This window comes from Cygnus olor, chromosome 1 (assembly GCF_009769625.2).
Source record: "Cygnus olor isolate bCygOlo1 chromosome 1, bCygOlo1.pri.v2, whole genome shotgun sequence".
NCBI lineage: Eukaryota > Metazoa > Chordata > Aves > Anseriformes > Anatidae > Cygnus > Cygnus olor.
Window position 1 is genome coordinate 30752476 of NC_049169.1, and position 25465 is coordinate 30777940.

The window sequence follows — 25465 nt, forward strand, 5'->3', positions numbered from 1 at the left end:
GGTGGGTGGTAGGCTGTTCTAGCCCAATCAGGTGTTTGTCAGATCCATGTGTTTTTCCACAAGATGTGACAAATGGGTGACAGGGATTGTAAAATTGCTGGATGGATTTCAGGTCAGGCGAATTACCCTGGCTGGGCACTGGTCAGACGTGCACATGAATAGTTATGAAGTATTTTATCATGAGAGAGTGCACTCACTACTCCCATCTTGATTATAATATTTTATATCTTTGTGATAATAATTCCAAATTTAGCAATCAGTCAGTGTGAAGAATTTTAAGTTTTGTTTTGATATTAATATACTTTGAAGGCACTTTCTACTTTGAAACGGTGTGATATTTATTCATTAAAATCTGTGCTTTTAGCTGTACTTCACGGGCTCAGTACTTGAGTTTCTATTTGGGAAATGTGACATTAATGTCCACAAAACTAAACTGTTGGCTAAATAATTAAAAACCTAAAATATCAGTAAACTTAGCTTTTATAGTTATTAGAAGGATTTTAATTTCAGCTTGATTGTTGAGTTGAGAGAGCTGGTTATTTTTAACAAAAAGGGGTGTACAACATCATACTGGAGTCGTTTCTTCCCCTTGTTAGATATAGAGATGGGTAAATACAGGCTTAAAGAAGTTTTCCTGTAACTCATATACTACTTTAATTCTAAAATGTGAAACTAGTGAATATGAGTGTGAATTCTTTTGGTACAAGCATTTTGATAAATACAAAGATCTTTTATCATAACTGTAGGAAAAAGTAATCCCCTGCCTACTGCGACTGAGACAAGCAAATGACGAAAGTCTTCAGGCTGCTGTTAGAGAGACTTTAGCAATAATTGGATATACAGACCCTGTGAAAGGCTGGGGAATTCGAGTCCTTGCTATTGACGGAGGAGGAACAAGGTAAAACTCTTTTTTAGTAGATGCTTGTATATCTCTTCATAGTGTAACTGTAAATAGAATTTCAGTTTCTCTTTGATAATTTTGTGCCTAAACATGCAAAGTCCGATTTACAGTTCTGTTGCATTTGACTGTTCAAGTCATGGGTACTTACTTCTGTATTCATTTGTACTTAAATTCCCGTGGATTAATAGTCCTGGGACTCTGAAATTACTTTTAAAGTTGGCTACGCATGTAAGTGCTTCTTGGACTGACCCTTTCTTCTTTTGGAAATGAGTAAATTAAACGGTCATTTCAGTTAGTCTCCTCATCTCTGTAATTCAAAATTGGCAGGAATTGCTGGTAGTATTTTGTACTTTAATGTTTACATCAGCTTAATAAGACAAAACCTGTTCTTGTACCCTTCTGGAGGATGATCTACCTTAGCAGGACTAGTCTCATGAAAGAATGAATAGGGTAATGGTGAAAACCCTTCTCGCAGTGCTTTTGGTTTATATTTCTTTACCCACTACCAACACCTGCTTTTGTTTAATGGATGTACCACACGTCCTCAGTTACCTGTGCTCTCATTTTGCATGAATTTATTCACCTATCACAATTTGTAAAGAATAGCAGCGAAAGCATATGCAGTGTTTAAAATCTGACATTTATTAAAAGCTATGTTTTCAGGCACATTTGAAGAAATTTTCTTTTCAAATATTTACTGGTTCATAAATTTTTGTTGATAGAGAGTGGAGTATGAAGTCATAGCAAAAATAGTTGCACCAACTTTTTGTTTCTCCATATTTGCATCAAAATCAGTTGCATTCAATAATGAGTAAGCATATGGCAAAATTTCAGCTTGGATGGTTCTGAAAGTTCATCATGGACCACAAAGTAGGAAGAAAGATGGTTCACAGATAACAGCATGCTATCAAGGATGTTTTCTGTCACATACTTTCACTTACAAGTGCAGGCTCACATGAGCTGTAAAACTAAATCTCAACACTGAGCAAATAAGTAAATGCAGTTGATTATAATTATGCTTGTGGCAGAAGTATAATGCATGTGTGCGTGTTTACTTTTTAATAAAAATGTGAACGCTTGCTTATATATATTGATAAAATTCTAATTTTTCTGTTAGATTTCTAGGTCAGTGATATTATAAGGACTTTTATTTTCAATTTGCCTTCTTCATGCTGGCATCCTGCCAGCAAATAATTATGAAATAGAGTTGCCTTCAACCATTATATGATTTTTTTGTTAAGTGTAATTATTTTCTGTAAACCTGGTGTTTGCACTAGATAGCAGTATCTTAAACATATGGGGCTAGTACGTTAATACAATGTATGATTATCATAATATTTAAAATCTAAGTGCTTATGGAAAAATATACAAGTTTAAACTTGTTTTAAGGGAAATAATTTGTAGCAAGGAGGGGCTGATCTCAGCAGGATGTGTTGGCAAGGTGGTGCTTGGTTTGATGCAGCTTTAGCCATAGGCAGTTCTTTAGCATAGGACTGGAAAGTATTGATACCAATACTTTTTCATTCCCTGAAATATTCAGGCTTCTTGTTATTGCACTTATCAGTTCTAATTAATCAAAGGCATGCTTAATTAAATCTATATAAGATAAAACTGCCATAATATGTGTGTATGTGTGTTTTTTGTGTGTTTCAGGGGCTTAGTTGCACTTCAGACACTACGGAAACTAGAAGAACTTACTGGAAAGCCAGTTCATCATCTTTTTGACTACATTTGTGGTGTAAGCACAGGTAACTGTCAGTCCACAAGTTGGCATTTTGCTATGAATATAGCAAGAACATCTGAAGATAGATGTAGTTTTTGCAGAATTTGCCAGGTTTCTGACGTTGAGTGTAAGCTGGGAAAGTACAGGTGTAATTTTAAAGTTGTTTTTTTTTCTTTTGAGTAAAAATGTTGGGTGATTCATGACATGCTTGTTGCTTTTGATTAAAACTTCAAACTGATTTGTCATTTTTTTTAGTGAATATGAAACCTCGATTTTTTGCACAGGGTTACAAATATCTTAAGATGTTTATGGGATTTACAGAAAAATAAAGTGACATTCCTCATAGATTAATACTGGGTCAGTAATTTTTTCTGTCTTTATTAATGACCTGGACAATGGCACAGACTACATTTGTACTAAGACCATGGATGATACCATATTAGGGTCAGTACAGCGATGGACGCTGCTCAGATCAGCCTTTATAGGCTGGAGAAATGGTTTAACAGGAACTGCCTGAGGTTCAGCAAAGGCAAGCACAGAGTCATCCATCTGGGGTGGAATAACCTCGTCTAATATACGTGGTGTGTGCTGACTGGCTAGAAAACAGCTCAGCAATAAAAGACCTGGTCCTGTTGGAACAGGTTGAACATGAATCATCGGTGTGCCCTTGTAGAAAAAAAAAAAAATAAAAAATGCTGATCACATACTGGCTTGTAATGTACCTAGCAGATTAAAGGTCTCTGGCCCCTTTATGTTTAGTTTTGGCTCTTGAGTTGGCAGACGTTGACACCCTGGTTGAGTCTGACAGGGTCACCGAGGTGGTTAGGGGTATGGAGGACATGACGTGTGAGGAGAGGCTGGAAGAACTGGGTTTGTTCAGCCTTAAGAGAAGGCTAAGGGAGGCCTTATTGCTGTTTCAACTGAAGTGAAAATAGAGAGAAGCTAGGCTATTCTTGAAGGTGCACAGTGGTAGGAGAAAAGCCAGCAGGCACAAGCTGCAGTACAGGAAACGATTATTAGGTACCCGGAATTGCATTTTCCTTGCAAGGATGGTCAGACACTGGGAAGAGTTGCCTGAACAGACTGGAATATGCATCCTTGGAGACACTCAAAACTTGGATGAACAAGTCCTGAGCAACCTGTTCTAACTGAAACTCCTGTCTCACCAGGAGTTTGGACTGGACAATCTCTAGAGGTCCCTCCCAGCCTTAATTACTCTGTGACTCAATGATAAGTCGCTTCTCCTTCGGAAGTAGGAAACTGTAAACACAAGCTTATTTTAGAAAGACTATCATTGCTTTTTAGATGTTATGCTAGACCGGTGGCGGCATATTACTGTTTTAAACCATGAGGTATGCTGAAGTTCAGTTGCTCAGTTTCCTTTTGAAACCCAAATTCTCTTTTTCAGTATACTTATTCTCCAGTACAATTCAGTTCTGAAATGTATTAAATGCAGATCACTGTGGGTAAATACATTGTCCGTGTTTCCAAAGATGTGCTTAGTAGGTTCAAAATGGTAGAGAAGGGGTTGAATGTTTAGGTCTACTAGACGGAATTTGTTTGCAGACACGCTGTCATTGCCTGGTTTACTTTTTTTGATAGTCTCTGAAAAAATCCTTGATAAATTTATTTAGCAGTGAAGGGTTGTTTCTTCTGGAAGGTATTAAAAAAAAGTTCCGTTAGTGAAACTGTCATCTTTAATCATGATAAAGATGTTTTATCTTTGCTAGATAAGCCTGCTGTTCTTACTCAATTCAATTCCACTACTCTGATTAGAACTAACTTTATTCTTAATCCTTCTCACCAGATGTTGGGGTTTGTAACTGCTAATACTTAACTCTTTCTGCTAAGCTTTGTTTCCTCAAGCAAGTTTTTGTCTGCACCAGTCCAACATGCAATGGGTGACAGTACCTGGCTGGGAGAGGTTGTGTGCGTTTGTTGGCATGTGCTAGCTGTGTACGTTACCACTGCAGTTTGTGTTGACAGTACATGTACCAATTGGATTTGCAGAAGCTTGCAGCTGGATGAATGGTGGTTTACAGAAGTGCTGTATTAAGTGATAAGAGCTATACCCCTTGTGCACTACAGTTCTTTTTTTTTTTCTGCTGTGCTATTCACGTCTCTTACAATCCTTCAGCTGTTTTGCCTTTGAGGTTAAGAAATCAGTCTGCTGTGACTTCAACATCAGAGTCTGTCTTTGTAGTTAGCTTCTCTGTACTTCTCTACGCTGTTGGTCATGGGGCGTAAATGTGGCAGCCACACAGGAAGATCGCTGTAATGATGCTGCAATGAGCCCTGCATACTTAGCTCACTTACCTACTGCTGAGCACAATACCTGGGTATGGAAGCACCAGAAAATCCGCAAGCCCATGAAACAGCGATAGCCACTGAATGTTGTTTTATGGAGGAAAAGTTAATGTAAAGCCTGTGCAATATAGAATTCACAAGAACAACATGGGGCTGGTTCCCCTATGCATTCTCCCAGCCTTTGGTGATTTGCAGGTTAGGAGCGTCCTGGAACAAAGTTGGCATCTCTCTGTATTAAAGTCTCTTTTTTTCCTCATATTTTCTTTCCAGTTTTGAAATGCTTTTTGAACACCTTTCTGACAGAAATCTAGTTTCAGGAAAACTCATAAATAAGTCAAGTCATGGTATTATAGAGCTGACATTGACCTGAGGCTATCTCATTTCCCAAGGGATGGATCAACTAAGTATGTTTCACTGCCGACAGTTGTCAGATTTTGAATCATAACAGATGTCTTCAGAAAACTTGTGCTCTGCTGTCTTTAGACAACAAAACTTCCAAATGTAATGTCAATCTACTGTTGCAGTTCATACGTTTCCTCTTGTCCCGACTCCCCAGGGAAATTGTTTTTCTTTCTCTTTGCATTAGCCTCTTACGCATATGAAGGGTTTTGCTATACTCAGTTTATTCAGGCTTTCCTTGTCGACAGATTTCCTTGATGTGTGTTTTTTGTGGATTTTTTTCAGTTTCTCCACTTTTTTTTGAACATCATGCAGGTCAACATATAGCATTTCAGTTGAACTCTTACTAGTGCTGAATAAGGAAGAAATACTTTTTCTTTCAGGTTATATTCTTATCTATCTAGTGTCTTATTAGCGACCTGTTACCCACGTCCTTCAAGATATGCTCCTTAGCCTCCCAGTTCTTTTTTGTTTTGTTTTTTCTCCCCTGAAGTGTTGGCAGTCAAGACTGAGAGTGCGAGCTGCTCTTTCACTAGGCTATCAGGTAGGGCCTGGACTCTATCTTTGATTTTAAGCATACTCTCCTGTGAGTGTCTTGTTACCATGCAGCAGGTTTTGGCAAAGCCCTTTATCATGCAACTTGACTCTGATAATACCTACTGTCACTTGTGTGCTGACACAGAGTGAGGGTTTTGGTGCTGTTTCTCTGGTGGTGGTGAGGAAAATGAGCTTGTATTTGGCATGAAATTTGCCCTTCAGTTTGAAACTATCCATGAAAATAGTGAATACATGATATTGTAGAATTGGTGCTGGAGAGTAAAGAAGAAAATAAAGTAGCAGAGGATTTGCGTGATTTAGGACAACTTACTTTGCTGATAGATGTTTGGTCTGAGTTGAATATTGTGATATGGCAGTCGAGTAAGTTTCTCTTGACACAACTTTAATGTGACAAGTAGCCCCAGGTTAAATTAAGGATGTGTGCTATGCTTTAATAAATTGAGACTGTCAATACATTGACACTGCTGTCATGATGATGGGGTCTGTGAGAAGGGAAGAAGCTTGGAAGTTGTGCTTCCTTTAAAGCCATCTATGGCTTTGTGTAGTTCTTTCTGCATGTGTGTTTTATTCTTAATTCATTTCAAGAACTTATTCCTTTTGAAATTAAGTTTACTCAAATGTATTGCATTCATTTCCAAATTTGAAAGAACTTAGTCCTATTTATTCTTGATGCTTCGGTTATATCTCAGCGTTGCACAATTAGATTCAGAGGTTGTATATGCCCCTTTCAGTTTGACATACCTAAGAATTTTAGCAATGTATTGATTGTAAATTTCAAAAGTCTTTTTAATGGTATTTTGCCGTCCTCCTTTTTGGAAACTGTTTTGTTCCTACAAGGGTAGGTCATGCCGTTTTTAGGCACACACTAGATGGCAGTATGTATGAATAGAAAAGTTCTTTTGGAAGGGACCTTCAGAGATCCAGTCCTACTGCCTGAAAACTTCAGAGGTAACCAAAAGTTAAAGCCTAGTATTGAGGGCATTCTCCAAATGTCTCGAACACTGACAGGCTTAGGGCAGCAACCACCTCTCTAGGAAGCCCATTCCAGTGTTTGACCACCCTCATGGTAAGAAATTTTTCCTAATACCTAGCCTGAACCTCCTCTGGCGCAGCTTTGTGCCGTTCCTGCACATCCCATTGTTGGTTACGAGGGCAAAAAGACCGACACCTGCCTCTGCGCTTCCTCTCCTCAGGAAGTTGTAGGGCAACGAGGTTGCCTCTGAGCCTCTAGACTAGACAACCCAAGTGTTTTCAGCCTCTCCTCACAGGACATGCCTTGCAGCCCTTTTACCAGCTTTGGTGCTCTCATCTGGATACTTTCAAGACCCTTAACATACTTTTTATATTGTGGAGACTAGAACTGCATGCAATCTTCAGGGTGGGGCCACGTTAATGCTACTTTTAAGGGAGAATCACCTCATGGACTGGGTGGCTATGCTGTGTTTAAAGCATCCTAAAACGCGATTTACCCACTTGGCTGCTAGGACACACTGCTGGCTCATGTTGAGCGTGCTGTCGACCAGCACCCCCAGATCCCTTTCTGCTGAGCTGCTCACCAGCTGCTCGTCTCCCAGCCTGTGTCTGTGTCTGGCATTGCTCTGTCCCAGCTGCAGAACCCAGCATTTTCCTTTGTTGAACTTCATGCTGTTGATGATTGTCCAATGCTCCTATCTATCTAGATCCCTCTGCAAGGCCCCTCTGAGTGAGTGACTGTAAATGGTTGCCACCAAATGTATTTGAGAACAGTCAAAATTCCTGCTGTCTTACAGAATTTTCCTAGAATTTTTCTTCAGTCAATCAAGGAGTTTCAAGATAGCAAGCAATGCTCCAAATATTTTAAATACTACAGCATAGATTATTCTTACTCGTTTCTCTTTCCAAATAAAGCAGTGGAATTAATTTGCTATCAGCCATGTGTGTTTTTGCAAGGATGAAATCTGCAAAACAAAATAATGCTATTTATCAACTTCCCAAAAATCTCTTTATGAAAGTAGATGCGTCCTGTCTCCTATATGTCCTTCTAAAGCACGGTTTATGATATTTGAACAGTAATTTAGTGATATAAATGTCAATTGATCTTCCCTTTTCAAGATAGATATTCTGCTAACCTATAAACTGTGTTAATGGTAATCCATCATAGGAATCTTACTCCATGTTATATTCAACATTTCAAAATATTTCTTTTCAGGAGCTATATTAGCTTTTATGTTGGGGTTGTTCCATATTCCTCTGGATGATTGTGAAGAACTGTATCGCAAGTTAGGATCAGACGTTTTTAAGCAGAATGTAATTGTTGGAACAGTCAAAATGGGTTGGAGCCATGCCTTTTATGACAGCGATATCTGGGAAAAAATGCTCAAGTAAGTAAAAATAAATTATTTTTAACCTGATTTTTTAATGCAAGTCTGAGAGCCTTCATTTTTGTTATTGTTTCCATGGTAAGCAAATCCTTAAAACAAAGAAAAAGGATTAGCCTGTATTCTCATTCTTTTGAAATATCTGTTTTCGTATTTACCAAAACATTTAAGCCTTTAATGTAATGGTTTCTGTTTCTGGGGAATAAAGTAAGCTTTAGTGTACTGATTTCTGATTATATTCCTGTCTGTTTGCCAACTCTGCTTGATCTGACTCATTACAGATCTGCTACAGATTTTACTAGCCACCTGCTGTGCCTTTTTATTTTTTAAGGAGACATAGCAAGAAATGAAATAATATGCTGTAGTAGGGATTTTTAATTTTAGCTGCTCTATTGAGGTTTTTGGCCCACTTCCCCTTCCTTTGAAAAGTGAAAAGAGCTATAAGGATTGCAATGAAAAAAATATCCAATTTGTTAGAGTTAGCAATGAAAAGATATTTGTTCAGAGATATGTATACAGGTGTGTTAATGTATATATGGGGGAAAAAATCACTGGAAGAAATTGGCTAATGTTTATTACAAATTCTAAGATTTTCATTCATTGGTATTCACGTTGATAGTTGTTGTGGTTTAACCCTGGCAGGCAGCTCAGCACCACACAGCCACTTGTTCAGTCTCCCCAGGAATGATGGGGGAGAGGTTCAGAAAGGTAAAAGTGCAAGAACTCATGGGTTGAGATAAAGACGGTTTCCTAGGTAAAGCAAAAGCTGCGCAAGAGAGCGAAGCAAAACAAGGAATTTATTTGCTGCTTCCCATCAGCAGGCAGGTGTTCAGCCACTTCCAGGAAAGCAGGGTTCGGCATACATAATGGTTTCTTGGAAAGACAAACACCATCAGTCTGAATGTCCTCGTCTTCCTCCTTATTTACTCCAGCATTTATTGCTGAGCATGGTGCCACGTGGTATGGGACGTTCCTTTAGCCAGTTTGGGTCAGCTGTCCTGGTTCTGTCCCTTGTGAACCCCCAGCCTCCTCACTGGCAGTGCAGCACGAGAAGCTGCAAAGTCCTTGGCTCTGTATAAGCCCTGCTCTGCAACAATTAAAAACATTGGTGTGTTATCACCACTGTTTTCATCAAAAATCCAAAGCAGCGTTGTGTGAGCCTCTAGCCTCTACAAAGAAAATTAACTCTATCCCTGCCAAAGCCATCACAATAGTTCAGTTGTTTGTAGTTTTTAGTGGAAGCTGACAGTGATCCTGAAAGAACAGAAACAACTTACTCTGAAAGCAAAATGTAAAATGGTTAAAAGCTTCTTTGGATAAGTAATAACAAGTTTTTTTTGGAAATGTGGTTAATGCATTTTATGGGATTGAAAGCCTTTTTTCTGGACCCGTGCTGCCCGAGATTTAAACATCTTGCTGCTTTGTTGAAGTGAAGATAGGCTTCCAAGCACTTTACCTTTGTGAATTTACAATTTTTTAGGAAAGTTAAATGTTAATGATACCAATATCATGTCTCTTTTCTTCTGAGATATCTCAAGTTCCTATCTTTCCCAGAAAAGAGGGAAGGCAAATAAATACCTCTTTTCATCCCCTGCCCAACTGAAAGACAGTCTTACAAAGACCAGGATTACCTCGTGTGGAAGTATTTTGTGTGCCTTTAATTAAAATCCTATTATTCTTTGTAGCTGCATATAACACGAGGGAGGTAAACTACTCTATTCATGGACAGTGGACAAAAGCGAGGCAATTATATTATTCATGGATTAAAAATAAAATTTAGTGATTAACAAATTACTCTTTTTTGACCCAATTCTGCAGTGTTGAAGGGAGATGCTATACCTACACAACACTTCACTGAAACAGTAGGATTTCATGCAGGTTTCCTCACAGCCTAGAACTAAGAAAGAAATTGAAAGGACATGTAGCATCTCTTTATGGAAATAAGAAGCTCACATCTAACTTTAAGTAATTGCATGGGAAAACTATTTTGTATTTTGTTTTAAATTTAAATCTTAGCTATGCTGAGGGTATTTTTTCCCTGTTTAAATGGTAGTTAGGTTTGTCAGCATTGCTTGAAATAGAGTACAAATTTCCAATATTCAGATATGCAGCGTACATTTAGCGTTTGATGGGATTACTTCCAGGAGAAGTGTTCTTGCTGAAAATAATTCAGCTAGTGTTGCATTAGGCTAAGGCTAATATTGAATTCATTCATGGGGTATAGCATAAATTTCATTTCTGAAAATTACAACTAATTTTGTTAAACTTCTTATTCAGTGTTATAGGGAATTGTTTGTCTCAGATATTATTTTAACTTATTTTAACATTTCTTATTGACTCCGTGCATTACAATTTGAAGAATGGTTTTAATCAGTTATTTTTATTACTTTGTGAAGAAAATTGTACTTACTGTATAATCTGTACATCAGTCTGTGTAATGTTGTATTGAATTGCATTTATAAGAAGAACTTGATGTATAGTTGCAGTTTTTCTGTTTTCTTTTGTCTGTTCACATCATACACTTTTTTTCTTTTCATACTATCTTGAGGGAAAACTGGAGAAATTTAGTGAGCAGCTAGGAGTTTTTTTTTTTTGAAAAGTTAACTAAAATCTAATACTGGAGAAAAAACTTGCTGACTTAAATGAAAGCCTCCTTGGAATTGTTATGGATGAGCACCCACTCAATAGGCTTTTATATCTTGACTCTAAGCAAATGGAAGTTGAAATAGATGCTGCTATGAGATTATTAACTAGTATGCTGATATCCTCCGGTGTCCTGTGCTATGCAGGAGGGCTACCTTCTAGTTAGTGGTTAGAAAACTGAATATGAAAAAATTCCACCTGAAAAACGAATGCTAAATATATATTGAGTTGTTATTATGGAGAATGAGATTACAACTTTCTTCTAAATCATGCAGAGTGGTGCATTTCTTTTCTTAGCTTTTATTTGCATAATGTAAAATGGTTCAGGAGAGTTACTTTCATTCTTGTAAAACTATCTAATGAGGTTATTGATTTTTGGATTCTTTAATGCTGTGAAGTACTTTGCTTTCCTCTCATAAAGTAGTTGAGTAATCCTGCTGATTTTTTGTTTATGTAGCAAAAAGTGAGTAACTGAATCAAGACTTCAGTCACTCTTCAGACTTAACTTCCAACAGCCTAGTAGGTATGAAGTACTGGTTAACTGAAATTAACTTCATTAACTCTTGAAGTTAATTTGCAGAATTCTGATTAGTAAAGTGAAATCCAAGCATTGTTTTTTCTAAATACAAAATTCTTATAGAAGTTGGGGTTTATAAAAATGTATGTCTTTTGTTCATGCTAAACTGATGGAGCGCTTTCCATTATTTACGTTTATTTGTAGGGAAAAAATGGGCTCAAATCTTTTGATCGAAACTGCAAGAAATTCCAAATGTCCAAAGGTAAGTACAGTGTTCTGAGGTCAGTGTGAACTGTATGTTCCACAAGTACTTGTTAAGAGTTCAAGTAAGAGTATTATCACTAGAAGAATATTGGATAAACAGCAAGAGTATCGATAAGCTCTGCAAGCATCTGTATAAGATAGCCCATGCTTATAAAGAATAAAAATTAATTAGATATTTAAATTTCTTTAGCAATTTCTCATGGTTTTAGTTAACACTGTAAGACAGAGTATGTTTGTAAGCAGAGAGATACTTAAGTTAGCCTCTTGAAGTTGTGCAAAATTTGTTTTTGGATACAAGAAAACTCTAGTATCTGGAGATGAGATGGAGATCTGGTGATCATGTCAAATGCGGTATCTGTTACTGTGTAGTAACAGGAAGGAGTCTTTTTTCAGTTTATCTGGATTACCAGGTTTTCTCCATTCACATTTGTAGGGCTTGAGTTCTGTACTCTTTCTGTATCATCTAAAGGGCACCATTTAGTTGGAGGGGTGTTATATTCAGCAGCAGCACAAGAGTGAAAGATGAGAAAGCATGGGTATTTTTGGTGAAGGATAGGGTGTGAAGAAAGAAGGGAAATATAATAGCACATATTTCAGAACAATCTGTAATTAACAGGTGTTTTGGTGTCATAGCAGTATATTCAATGCTTTACTGTTAAATGGAAGACATTCACATTTTTCTAAACATAGAAACATGCTTGACTGATTGCGTTCCTACTCCATGCCTAAAACAAGGACATGAAAAGGCTGGAGTGGTATGTTACTTTCTGAGGGAGAAGCTATTCTATGTTGACTTGAAAGTTATCTGTGAACTGGGATCTTTGGCTTCCTTCCATGTTCTTCAGTAATAAAAAGTGAATATAAATAGAGTTGAAACTAGTTATTCACAGTAATCACTTTGTAGTGCTGGCACTCTTTACAGGGCCAGTAAAATCAAAATGCACAGTTGTGTGCTCTGTGCTGCTGTTAAATTCATGAAGAGATGGATTTTTCCAAAAGGTGCCTGGCATTTTACAAGTTGCGCTTTCACTTCAAGAAGTGGGCTATATGGTTATTAAAAAAAAAAAATCAAGCATCAGTTTGGAAAATTTAATAGAAAACTTACCAAAGTGTTTTTTTCTGTAGTGATGAGATCCAGGCTTTTCTTTTGACAAAACAGGAAACTTTTTTCTCCATCAAATGATATCATATAAATCATGCACACATTTTCCTTCTCATTTTCACCTAGAAGTTATACTTCTGTTTTTCCTTTTTATGAAGGTGAACTTGCTGTGTATTAAATGATTTACTTATGTAGCTGAAGAATGGAAATGAATAGAGCAATATCACAGCATCAGCTGCTACTGCTGTTGAGTAATGTTTCACACACAAAAAAATACTCTGTAAAACAGTACACAAAATAGAATTGAACACCCACTTGTCTGCTATAGAGTATTGTTCTAAACAGGGCCAGGCAGTCTGGTGCATCATCACAAAAAGGTCTTGCAAATTCTAATGCTCACCCATAATTATAGGTACTCCCACCTCATGCATTTAGATCTGTAAAATGTGCTGAATTTTGCAGTCATGCATTTTATGGAAATACAGTTGTGGCCTTTCACTTAAACTTATGTATGTGGCTTAATGATGTTTCCATGTCCTTACAAAAAAACCTTGAAAGAAAGTCTTTCAAAGATTTTTTCCCCCTTTGAAAGAGATTTTTCCTGCAATCCTTTAACAGAGGTTGCAATGTTAAGTAATTGTTTCCTAGGAAAAAGAAATTGATTGATGTTTCTTACATATGTATTTCATATGTAAGTTACTGTTTGCTTGTTACTGTGTGAGAATTGTGCAGACCTACTTCTAGTGCACTTTTCACTTTCATTAGGATTGTTCTTTTAGAGCACTTTGGATTACTTGGAGTTTGAAATAATTCAACAAAATAAATATGCAGGGATTATTTTTTATGTGTATCTAGCAAACATAAAGAGAATTGGCTTTGTTTTGTAGCATTAGCATTAACTGCTATTTGTGAAGGTGAAGCTTTTTTAATGGCATATATGACACTAGCTTTTGTTTGAATATCAGTGGATAGATATTGGTGGAAACAAAATAGTGGAAACAATGTTAGATTTAAAAAAGCTTTCTCTTTAGGGAGGTTGTATTGTCTTGTTTCTTTAAGTTCTTAAAATTTATATAAGCGTTATAAAAAAAAAGTTAATAAAATATGTACAAAGGATTCCAGAGACTCAGTAAATTTATAAATTGAATTTCATAGTTTGTGAAATTGTCATTATCGTACTATTATCTACTATAATTGTTTTGCTCCTTCTGACTCCTTAGGTAGCTGCAGTAAGCACCATTGTAAACAGAGGAACACCACTCAAAGCATTTGTTTTTAGAAACTACAATCACTTTCCTGGGGTTAAGTCTCATTATATTGGAGGCTGTCAATATAAACTCTGGCAGGCCATCAGAGCGTCATCTGCTGCACCAGGTTACTTCCAGGAATATGTCTTGGGCAATGATCTTCATCAGGTAAGTTGAAATCTCATCCTTTAGTAAATATTTTCCAGTGTTATTTCTGGAAAAGAAAGTTGTCTGAATTTCTGAATCAAAACTAAGCAAATACCTTCATAGCAGAAAGAAAATCTAGGGCAGGTTAGGAGTAAGAATGGAAACTTTTGATTTGTATAGCCCTTATAGAAGTAGAAGGGTATTGGCTTAAAAATCTTTGTGGTATTAACACAAACTTAAGTTCTTCTGCTATTCCTTTCTTCTCTGCCTGGAAGGAAACTTTATACGGGTTGTAAATTGCCTCTGACTTCCTGCTTGCAACTGGTATTTCATTGAGCATTATTTCACTAAACAGATGGTATGGCTTACTATCTAACGATACCGTAAGGTGTGAAAAATTCAAGTTGTGTGTTTCAGTGTTCCTTTTATTAGTGAATAACTTCTGTTTATGGGCTACTTCTAATTCCCTGTACTGATAGAACCAGTGTAGAGCTTCATAAACTGAGCTTAACAGCAAAAAGTAGGAGATGCTCTGGCAGTTGGATTAAAATCATAAGACAACTGAATAAGAAATTCCCTAGAGGATAAAGCAATGTCTCCTGAAAACAGTGAATGATTTCTTACTTTATTATAGCTCCCATTGGTGACCCTGAGTGGTGAAGAGCGAGGCAAATGAACTTTACTTACTAGATTTTTTTAGTCTTTCTGTTCTTGTCCTCCAGTGCTCCTTGATTGTTCCATAACTCTGAGTTTAAAGAAATTGTTTTTACAATACATAACTTATTTAAAAATATTAGTGTTTATTTGAGAAAAGATGTATTTCGGGTCTGTGGCAGAAAGGAGTGTGATAGATGACTGAACCCCAGACCTTGAACAAAGACAGTGTAGGATTCTATCACTTAAATCTAAAGAAAACATCTATTACGTTCCTATCATGCTAATTAATATGATGGCATTAGCATTAACTAATTACTAATTAACTAATGGAAAGCAATACTAGCATATTTTCAGTAATAAGTGTACCTGTATCACATCCACAATTTCTCATGGTGTTCATTAAAAGACTTTGTAATCTCATTAACATAATGTGCATAAGTAGTACCAAAATTTAGCAGATAAATAAGGAATGTAAATAAAAATTTCATTATATTAACAGTCAATAAACAGAAGCGCTGATACAAAAGCAAATCAGGTAGAATTTAACCTGAAAAAAACAGCACATTTGGGAGAACAGTTCTCTGAAACTTGTCTGCAACTGTCCTCTTAAGAAAGTGAAAGCAAGTCTTGCATATTTTCTGCCTAGACTGATAAAGTAGGAGAGCTAAATCACCATATGAGAGGGTAAAAATACTTGAGGAAGGTGCAGGACATGGCTTTTAGACTCATAAGCAGCATGAGGCATATATTTAATAGTCATACATCATACTAAGGTTTGAGGGTATCCAACATGTCATTTATGTACATATATTTTTTTTTCAGTGCTCAGTTTCTTTTTGTTACATACATTGTTGCAGTTGCTGAGGCTTTTGGAAAGGATAACAAGAAAGCTTATTGTAGGCCTTAGTATGTTTCTTTTCATATAACACATCTTTTTACTATGTAATGTAATTTCCTTGACTTATTCAGATTCGATGAATTTATCTAGTTTTAAATGTTAATGAATGGAAACTGTTCATACATTGGCAATTTCGTGTGTGCATTCCAAAAACATTAAATACTCATTAAACACCATGTTTGAAAACAGTAATTTCAAAAGTTAAGCTATATGTTGAATGAACCTCTAGAAGGAGATGGGGATAATTGCATTCAGCTCTGTAAAAAGTCTGTACAACTTGTGGGACAAGGGTTCGCATGGAAGGCAGGATAGTTCTACTGCATCAACCAGATTGAGAGCACTTCCATTTTCTTCATATTCTTTTTCCACTCTGTTTAGAGCCCTTTTCTTTCCTTTTTTTCCCCCCTTGTTTATGCTACATCTGGTTATCCCCAAAGCATTTTAATCAAATACGGCCTGAAATAAGCAAATAAGTTGTTTTATTCTTGTAAAGCTAAATAGGGAGTCTCACAGATACTCTGTTTGAAGCCCCGAAACATAGTTATCTTCCATCTGTCCAAGCAGAACTAGAAAGGGAGCTGCTAGAAAGGGAGTCTTTGGAGTTGTTCCAAGCTGCTCCTTAACTGCTGGAATGGGTCAGGGTTAAGCTATGTGAGGCACTTTTCTGCCTCTTCTCACCCTTTCGCCCCCTCTTCCCTTGAATTGAGAGCACATCAAAGTTTGTGTGTGCTTCTATATGAAGAATAACTAAATAGTATGTTGTTTAACTTCTACAGAGTGCTTAGACAATTACTTGTTTTAATATTGTTTTTGAATTGCCAGACTTGTGTGAAATGCAGTAAAGTGGATATTTGATACCACCTGTATTCACTTTATGTCCAATTTACTAGACCAGAGAACATGAAGTTATGATTAATGTTAGTAGAGGTCAGGTACAGTATTCTTAGATACACAGAGGTAGAATGACATCTAGTTCACTTTTTCTTACTCGAGATTCTTTGGCCAAGCCATTCCATATCGTCTTACCAACACTGTTTCACAAATTCAGTGTTCTTTTGTTAAAATGCTACTTGATGTATTTTAATTGCTAGAGAACAAGGGCTTAGGATGTGGTTAGATTAATTCTACAGAATTCACACCTATGAGTTCCCAAGGCAATAGGTTTTGTATTCTTCTTGAGGTGCTGACCTTTGTAAACTATAGAGAACTGAGTATGTTTTCAGTATTAAAACCACTTACTGTAGTACAACTATATGCTAAATTTTCTATTTAGTATCATCTGAGAGATCTGTCTTCCACCCGAGCATGATATTTTAATGCTTTTGAATTCTTGTAGAGTCCAAAGGATGTCGTCTTCCATGCCTTCCTGGCTTTGTTTCCTCAGATTGCATTTTTCTTAGCGCATGGGATGTGCTTGTTTTTTAATGGGGGACAGGCTAGCAAGGTGCTATATTACAAATGCTACATAACATAACAGTTTGTGTGCTGATTTGTATCTCAGATTTCAATTCCATCAGTGCACAATCAAGCTACCTTGAATTACCTCGTTTTAGCCCTGGGGGAAGAGCTTCCATGCCTTTAGCAGACTGTTACACCTACGTGCTTGGATGTAATGGTACCTCAGTAGAAAATGTAAGGTAACCAAGGGTTTTACCTCTAATAACTACACAAGATGAATTGAAAACAGTATGTATGCATAAATATATTTTAATAGAGTCCTAAATACAGTCAGTATTTAGCCAATACAGGCAGTATTTAGCCAAAGTGGCTTTGTTACTAATATTTCAGGTTTAGAATTTTTAAAGTATGTTAATAACTCAATCCTGGGTTTTAGTTTATATAACTATTAGATTTTTGTTATGCATCATTATTGCAAAAGTGCATTGTTATAGTCATGTTAAGTTCTTTGGCTAGACTGTGTATGACGCTAAATTCTATAGTTTATGTGGAAATACTTTTTTTGAACTACAGAAATAAAGGAAGCATACCATTATTAGGCATTCTCAATGGTACCATGACTTTTGTAAAGTGGATCAGCATAGTGCGCATTAATTGTATGCCAGAGGATTCAATGCTGTACTATGGTATCAGAAAGGTGATGGTATTTTGGTGGATTTTTTAATGGATTGGAAACTTGTATTGATTCATCAACGTAATCTCTTCTGAACATAAACTACGGTAGTTCCTTATTAACCTATATATAATCTACTTCTGTAATGTTGATATTCCTACATCTTTCAAAGAATAGAGAAAGGTAGAAGTACTGGTAAATGTCTGTGAAAACTCAGAATGGTAAATATGATGGGATTTGTGTCTTACTTTGAAGTTTGGGACTCTAAAGGATTTTATATGGAAGCCAGGCTTTGTATTGATTTATCACTCAGTTGTACGTTTATATCTGATGAAAGGTACTGTGGCAGTTGACCTGATGTAGGACTCTTCAAATGTATGAAAATACTTATTTTGATAATGGGAACTTAGTGGATTTTTTTATGGTCAGTCTGCATAATCTCTTTTGTTACCTAGCCTTTGTTGAAATTTGTGTCCTTCCTGAAACTGCACAAAGAAGATGCCTAAGAATTGTGTAGGGTTAAGATGCATAAAATCCTTAAGAATGAATAACCAGCCATATATGCTGGAATCATGCCTGGGCTGAACTGTGGCTGTTCACTTTAACACTGATGTTCCCATACCTATATATATTTATACATGCATGCGTATTTGTGTACGCACATGCATGCCCTTTCTCTGGGAACATTCCAGTCTGACTTCCTGTGTTAGCCACTCTCAATGTTTGAGAGAATTGTAGTGCATTAATTTATTGATAAGCTACTTATTTCTATAACTGTTTGGATCTAATTGCTAAGAAATACATTTCTAGGTGCCTAAACCCTCTCTTCTTGTTCGTGCTGCTGATAACCTGACGGCAGGTTAGTCTAATTTCCACAAAATTAAGCAGTTCCGAAAACAAATAGCAATATTTACATTCAGGTCAATCGTGCCATGCTATCTTGTTCCACCCTGCCAAGAAGGAAAAACAGTGCAGCTGTTGGTAGATGAGGGGAGGAGGATTAATATTCTTTGTGGTTCAAAAGAGGAACACATTAGTATTCAAAGGGATTTAATCCCTGTAACATGCTTCTCCAGAAACCGTGCAAGTCAAGAGAGACCAAGTCATGATGTCACAGTATTGAAACTGTATTGCCACATGTCAGCTTTTTTATATTAAAATCTACTTAGGAAGTATTGAGGGAGTCTTAACCTCTCCCCAGTCCCATTAAAACCAGTCATTTTTTTCCCTACTTCTCACAGAGGGATGATATTTCTTAGATTCCTCTTTTCTTCTGTAGTGTAAAAAGCATTTCCTTTTTAGCTATTCAATAACGTCACTTCAGTAGACAGTGTGGTATGCTGAGCAAATTGCCAATTAATTAATAGAGCAGTTTTAAGATTTAACAAAATCATTATGCACACTTCATTTACTTGGTTTTACAGCAAAAACTAAATTTGCACCGCAGGATTAATTAAAAGGGCAATGAGGAGGAGGGGGAGGAATTTAACAAAGCCATGTATTTTTCTAAAAATAAAATATACTCAGTTTAACACAAACGACTTTTTCTTGGTGCTTTCCCATGATTTCATTGCTGCAATACAATTCCATTTAATGAAATGCTGGTGTTGACTTACAGTAGTGTTCAAATAACCATGTTTTCTGACCTTTGAGCAAATCAAATACTGAAGTGGTTAAAAAATTGGCAGCTAGTCTGTTAGTGGAGCTTTAGTGTAAGGGTAACAGTACGTATGGTGAGAATATGACCTACAAATAAATAAATACATATATATATATATATATATACACGCACACAATACAATAACGGGTAACTGAAATTTCAAGTTTCACCTTGTCTGAAAAATAAGAAGCTGTATTTTTTTCATCTTTTCCCCTCCTTTTATGAGATGGTAAATCTGCCAAGCCATTTCATCTTTGTAGCTTGTTACGGGAGAGGCTTCAAAAGTGATTTGCTTAGTGGATCCTGCCCTAATTGGTTTTACATGGTAGCTTTTAAAATTAGATTCAAGGGTGCTTCCCAGGCTCTAAGAAGACATAGAATATAGGTCACATTGGAGTTCTTTTCATTCTTAGGATATGCCACGGTGATCAGTATGCACCAGAGCTTATACAGGCTGTGGTTTAATAGGTGTATCTTGTTCTCACAATGATAGAAACAAGTATTTCTTTGTTTCTCTGTCTACTTGTTGCCATACACGTTTTCCTACAGCCTTTGAGGTAATATCTCCTACTGGTTAAGGAAGAGAAATTTACTGGAATGCGTTAGCTACATGGATACATGCAATTCTTTTTCTCTTACAGATTCTGTAGGGTTGGTTATCAGTTCTTAGGGTGGATGCTGATGATGCGGTTTACCAGCCTTCATGAAAATGCTGTGTTTACTGTGTCAGTGTTACTCTGCAGAGCAGACTCCCTGCAGGATTCCCTGCAGGGACTTGCTAAGTGGCTTGGTTTTGGAAGATTTGTTTAGTGAAACAAAATTGAGAGGGTATTTCGTGTAGGCATTTAACTTGGAAGCATTGTAATTTTTTTCTACCATGGTCCAGTGATACTTTGTTATTGTAAATGTAATTTTCAGAGTGCTTATTAAAGAAAAGACAGTCACTTCCAAAGAAGCTGTATTATATTTAAATATTTTTGTTTAGACTCCCGAGTCTATATCTATATACCTTTACTGACACAGTTTACCAGCTAATATTCACTGTACATAAACCTTGTAAAATCAGGAGACTGGTACAATGGAATACTAAGAGCTGAGTCAATTCAGAAATTTGTCCAGTCAATGTAGGGTGCTCCTCGCTAGTTCTGATGCTGCTGACCGTCGTTTCTTAGGAGATCATACAGGACAACTTGCTGTCAGTTCTTTTATCGCTTGTAATTTTTACTTTGTCAGGCTGAATATTCATCTAATGCTGACTTGAAGGGGGGCATATTTCCATCTGAAATAGCCTCGTGATAGTCATTGCAACGGAAAGCCTAACAAGGTAGTGTTATTCTTGATACACGATAACTTCTCCCCTTAAGGAAAGCTTGTTTATGATATATGGCAGTCTGATGCGTATTGCAGGCAATCACTTCATGCTTTGCCACTTGCCATGCGCTCTAATTTGCCTTCCATAGCATAGTTTGGGAGACTGCTCTCTGATTGTCATGGATGCAGGTCTTACCACGGTGATGTTAATAATTTTTAACATGTATAGAAAACGTGCATGAAGTTGGTTAATACCAAGTCCCCTTACATTAGTTGAGTGGGGTACCCTGAGCCCTATTTCCTGTGCTGAGATTCTCTTCCATTGCAAGGATTATCTGTAGTGCTAATTTTGCAAATCCCAAGCAGGTTGGAGATCCCTTCAAAGACTGTTTATCTTCCAATTTTTGTTTTACTGGGTGTATATATATACACTGCTGGTTTTAGTAGCACATATATTTTAGATTTTGGGCTGGAGAACCCTTTAGATTTATTTCAGCTGGCATTTCCTCAGGAGGGGAAAAAGATAAGAGTATAGAAGAAAACAGTTTCCCTTGGGTCAAATCCAGTCCTCTGTCATAGTCGCCAAGTATATGGACTGCGTTTGATGACTGTAGTTCATAAACATGTAAAGCTGTCTTTGCTGTCGTTGCCCTAGTAGAAGGTTATTTAGAGAAGGATATTTCTTCATCTTTTAATGGCCAGAAAAATTTTGATTTTCACTCTGTTCATAGCAAGTGTACACAAGTTCTCCTTGTGCCAGTACTGTTTTCCAGTTGAATTTACTGTTCTTTCAGTAGTATTTACACTTCTGATGTGTATATGGAAAGTACTCTTATCCTTTTTTTATTTTGCTAGTCTGTCTATGCCAAGCTGTCTCAGTCTTGCAAAATAGGCTCTGTGTTCCCTTGATCATTCTAATAGTCCTTCATTGCACCTGCTGCAGTTTGGGTAATGTTTCTTGAAACTGGACTATTCAGTGTGTTTTGGCATGACTTAAGACATACTGTGGAAAGCTGACTGATGCACCAGATTCAAAATTAGCATTTCTAAATTAGAAGCAAAATTCAGAGAAGCAAATTTGATCAGCTGGAACACTGTATTCTAGATGATTTAGCTGTGTCATGAAATTCCTTTTTTTCAAAGGAAGATAGAGCGTAGAATTACAGTTGCCTTTTCAACAGCTACCTCGTGTAGGTGGTTTAGATGATTGTGAGATGGTGCTCCACCCTGATCTTTCTCATTCTTGGTCTGAACCCAACTGAGTTCTGAAGAGCGCAGCTTTGTGTTTATGAGCACTTTTGTTATGTCATCTCATTTGGGTTTTCCTAGACATCAGAGTCATTCAGTATTTATTCCAAAGCCTTTGTATTTACAAAGCCTCTAACTTTGTAGTAGCAGACTTGATTAGTAGTTACGTACTTCTGAGAAAACGGTGAAGAGGATGAGACCCAGACCAGTCTTCGAGTACTTCTGATAGAAAGCAGTCCCCAGCCGAAGAGTTCCTCACTCACATAGACTCTTGTCCCATCTGGTTATTCTCCACTGTAGTCTCTTTAATCACTTTCCAGTGGTCTGGTATGTAAGGTGCTTGATAAATCCAGATTTTCTTCATCTAAAAATTCTGATTCAATTTTGGTATCAAGCCTTCAATAAATCCATGGTATATTTCATCATCCAGGCATGTGCTTAATTTAGAGAATAAATTCCTACAGGACTCAGGAAAGTGTTGTTTAGCTGAAAAAAAACTTTATTTAAAAAAGAATAGTATCATCTCTTCATTAGTAATGAACATAATACTTCCACAGAACAGGGAAGGAAAGCGACCCTTGCAACCACTGTCCAACCTCTGCAATGTGCCCATCTCTATAAAAACATGTGAAGAAAAGAACAGTTGAAATAACATAGCACGAATTATAGGCACTTTTAAGTTGTTCCCTGTTCTGTCTTTAGATTACTCATAAAAACATTAAGAATTTTTTATAAGTTCTAACAAATGAATCTTTCATTCCTTTTCATTTTCTGACCCTCAATACTTTCTTTTTCCCCTCTCCATAGGTTTTCTGTGTGATATGATTCTGTTATTCAAAGGAGTTATTTTTCTGCTTGGGTGCAGAACCTTTCCTTCAGTTCTTTCTCCCCTCTCTACCTCATTGGGGCTGCAAATACCAACTAGTTCATATCCAAATCCCAACCCTTCATAGCAATTATCTACAATAATTAGTTCTTTTTTCTCAAATTTTGTCCCTTTTAAGATCAAATCCTTTAGTTATGAACCTGCTTTGTTCCAATTGCAATGAAATCTAATGTTTGAGTCAACAAATAAAGAATAAAATTATATTAAATAATTCAGATATCTTGCATAGATTTCTGTTAAATAAAAAATATATATATGGGAAGCCCAATTTCAGTTTGGAATTACAATATGAAAGGCAAAACTCATCTTGAACACTGCCTGTGCTTCTCAAGCTGGGGTATGTGTTTAGGGCTAGTATAGATTCAACCACAGGCCAGCTTATTTTTTTTCTTGGGTTGCACTCTATAATCCTCTCTTGTTCGTTGTTGGGGAACCAGTTTAAATATGTACTATCCTAGTGACATTGCTAAATTAGTGTAATTAAATGTGGTACGTGGCTTATGCTTTTAATGAAATATCTGACTACATTTTATTTATTTTTTCATGATGTCTGTCAATATCTAATAAATCTTCATCAGTACAATGCAAGTACATTTTCTTTATCTGACATAAAAACATTAATTCAATAATGTCTTCAGAACAGCTGGTCACTTTCCATGAATTAATGACTAGCTGGGATGAGTTAATAATTTAAGATAATCACCTAGTAGTCTTCCGCAGCCAACCATTCATTCTAAAGAAATGTCAAGAGCAAACGTGGGTAGTGTAGGGGGAAAAAAACGTAAGATACATTACTAAATGTTTAATGATGGCAATAGTACTGGTAGCTCTCAGAAGCATTTAACATGATATTTGTGTGTATACAAACAGTATAGTATGGCACTGCTAATTTTTAGAAAAGTAAGTACGGTATGGGAGAACAGTAACCTTTTCAATAAACTTTCAATCGTTACTAATATTTTTATCTTTTATGTAATGTGATCTCTCAATGTAGGGTGTTCTTTTTTACAACTGATGTAGCAGAAGTACAAATGCAGCTTTTAAATTCTTTTTAATTGTCAAAGACAGGAGTAATATTAGTGCCATTTAACAATATAAATGCAAATGTGTTTAATTTAAATTTTCTGTATGATCACCTTCTAAAGACTTTTTCTATTAGCCAGTTCAAGTGGAATCCGTTTCCCAGTCGCCACTGGAGCAGTTGTTTGAGCATTAGTTTTTCTAGGGTCTGGGGAAAAAAAAATAATTGATAGCCTTATAGAGTAATGATCAGAAGACATTTATTTGAGGAAATTTAAGGGAACATCTCTGCCTCTTCTTAAGTAGTGACATCTGTTCATTCTGAAATAGTCAGAAATTTGGTGTATAAGAGGAGTGCATTAAACCTCTCTCACCAAGCAAGGCCTCTGTTAGGAAGCAGCATTGCACAGAAGACATTATAAATTGTACATAGATGACCCAGTGACATCTCTGTTAGCATGGCTGTGAGGCAAGGGTGGCTTTTCTTAAAGTGCATGAGGCATTTGTATAAAGAGCTAACTGTACGTCATTGTATGCTGTACAGGAGATAATCTGATTTATTTTAAAAAATGTTTTCTCACTCATCTTTCATGCATGAAAGTAAATCAGACCCACCATTAGAAGGAAGCTAAAACAAATTGTTCTGGTACACCGTACCTTTTAGAGATGTGTTAGGAATATTGGCACTGCCTCCCATTGCTACCAATAGAGAGGAAACAGTTCTACTAATGCGCTCTTTACTGCTTATAACAATATTTTATAGGGTCAAAATAGTTTGTGCAGGGACATAAAGATTTCCTGTGCTTGCTGGGAGTCATCCTCAGTAGTGCTGTGACTGACTACTCACAAGAGGAAAGCCATAAGACAAAAAGTTTGAAATATTAGATTACATGATTACCCTGGTTTGTTAAACATTAACTTTTGTACTGAGGAGAGTATACTTGTACTGAACACTGTGGGAGCTGGCTTATTGTCCAGTTAAATCTGAATGCACACACTCTCTCTCCTTTTTCACAATGTATGTATTAAGAACTGTAATTTGGTAGCCCAGTGACGTTTGGCTGAGCAAGCCATGACGTATGTGAATATACAAATAGTATCATGCCAGCGCTGGGTGCCCAGTGCAATCAGAGGACTGACTGGGATCTGAATCTTGAAGATACCGGTATGGGAGATCTTACAAGTAGTCAAACAACCCTCCTGTTTCTAACTCCTGTTTTCTACTCTGAGAACATTCGCTGCTACTCATGTAAACATACTGAATTTGCTGTTGACTCGGCAAGACATACCTTTTTATCTATGGAAACTCTAGTAAATGTTTTTGGAATAAGTATTTTACTTTTTCAACCAAGTAGTCACTTGCAAAAGTGCAGACTCTTCAAACTCCTCATTTGAAACAGTAAGCCCTAGCCTTAATCCGTGTCTGTTCATGATTTTTATGTTGATTTTAAACGTAGAATTTGAAAAACACTTGTCAAAAGTCTGTTCAGAATCTTAGCCTGTCTTGTCTTAGCCTCTGATAGCTTTGTACTAATTCTGTCTCCACTTC

The 25465-nt window shown here is 36.7% G+C and overlaps 1 protein-coding gene across 9 annotated transcripts in view; it reads left to right on the plus strand.

Moving 5' to 3' along the window:
- The window catches only part of PNPLA8 (patatin like phospholipase domain containing 8), a 37021-nt gene that overhangs the window by 3207 nt on the left and 8349 nt on the right, over window positions 1-25465 (plus strand). For 8 of the 9 annotated variants that reach the window (XM_040550833.1, XM_040550851.1, XM_040550888.1 and 5 more), the window contains exons 5-9: window positions 747-898; window positions 2555-2649; window positions 8077-8248; window positions 11610-11667; window positions 13992-14186. In XM_040550833.1, the coding sequence (XP_040406767.1) occupies window positions 747-898; window positions 2555-2649; window positions 8077-8248; window positions 11610-11667; window positions 13992-14186 (672 nt within the window). Of the gene's footprint in view, window positions 1-746; window positions 899-2554; window positions 2650-8076; window positions 8249-11609; window positions 11668-13991; window positions 14187-15644; window positions 15760-25465 lie in introns of those variants that run through there. The other variant, XM_040550880.1, reaches the window with a different exon arrangement.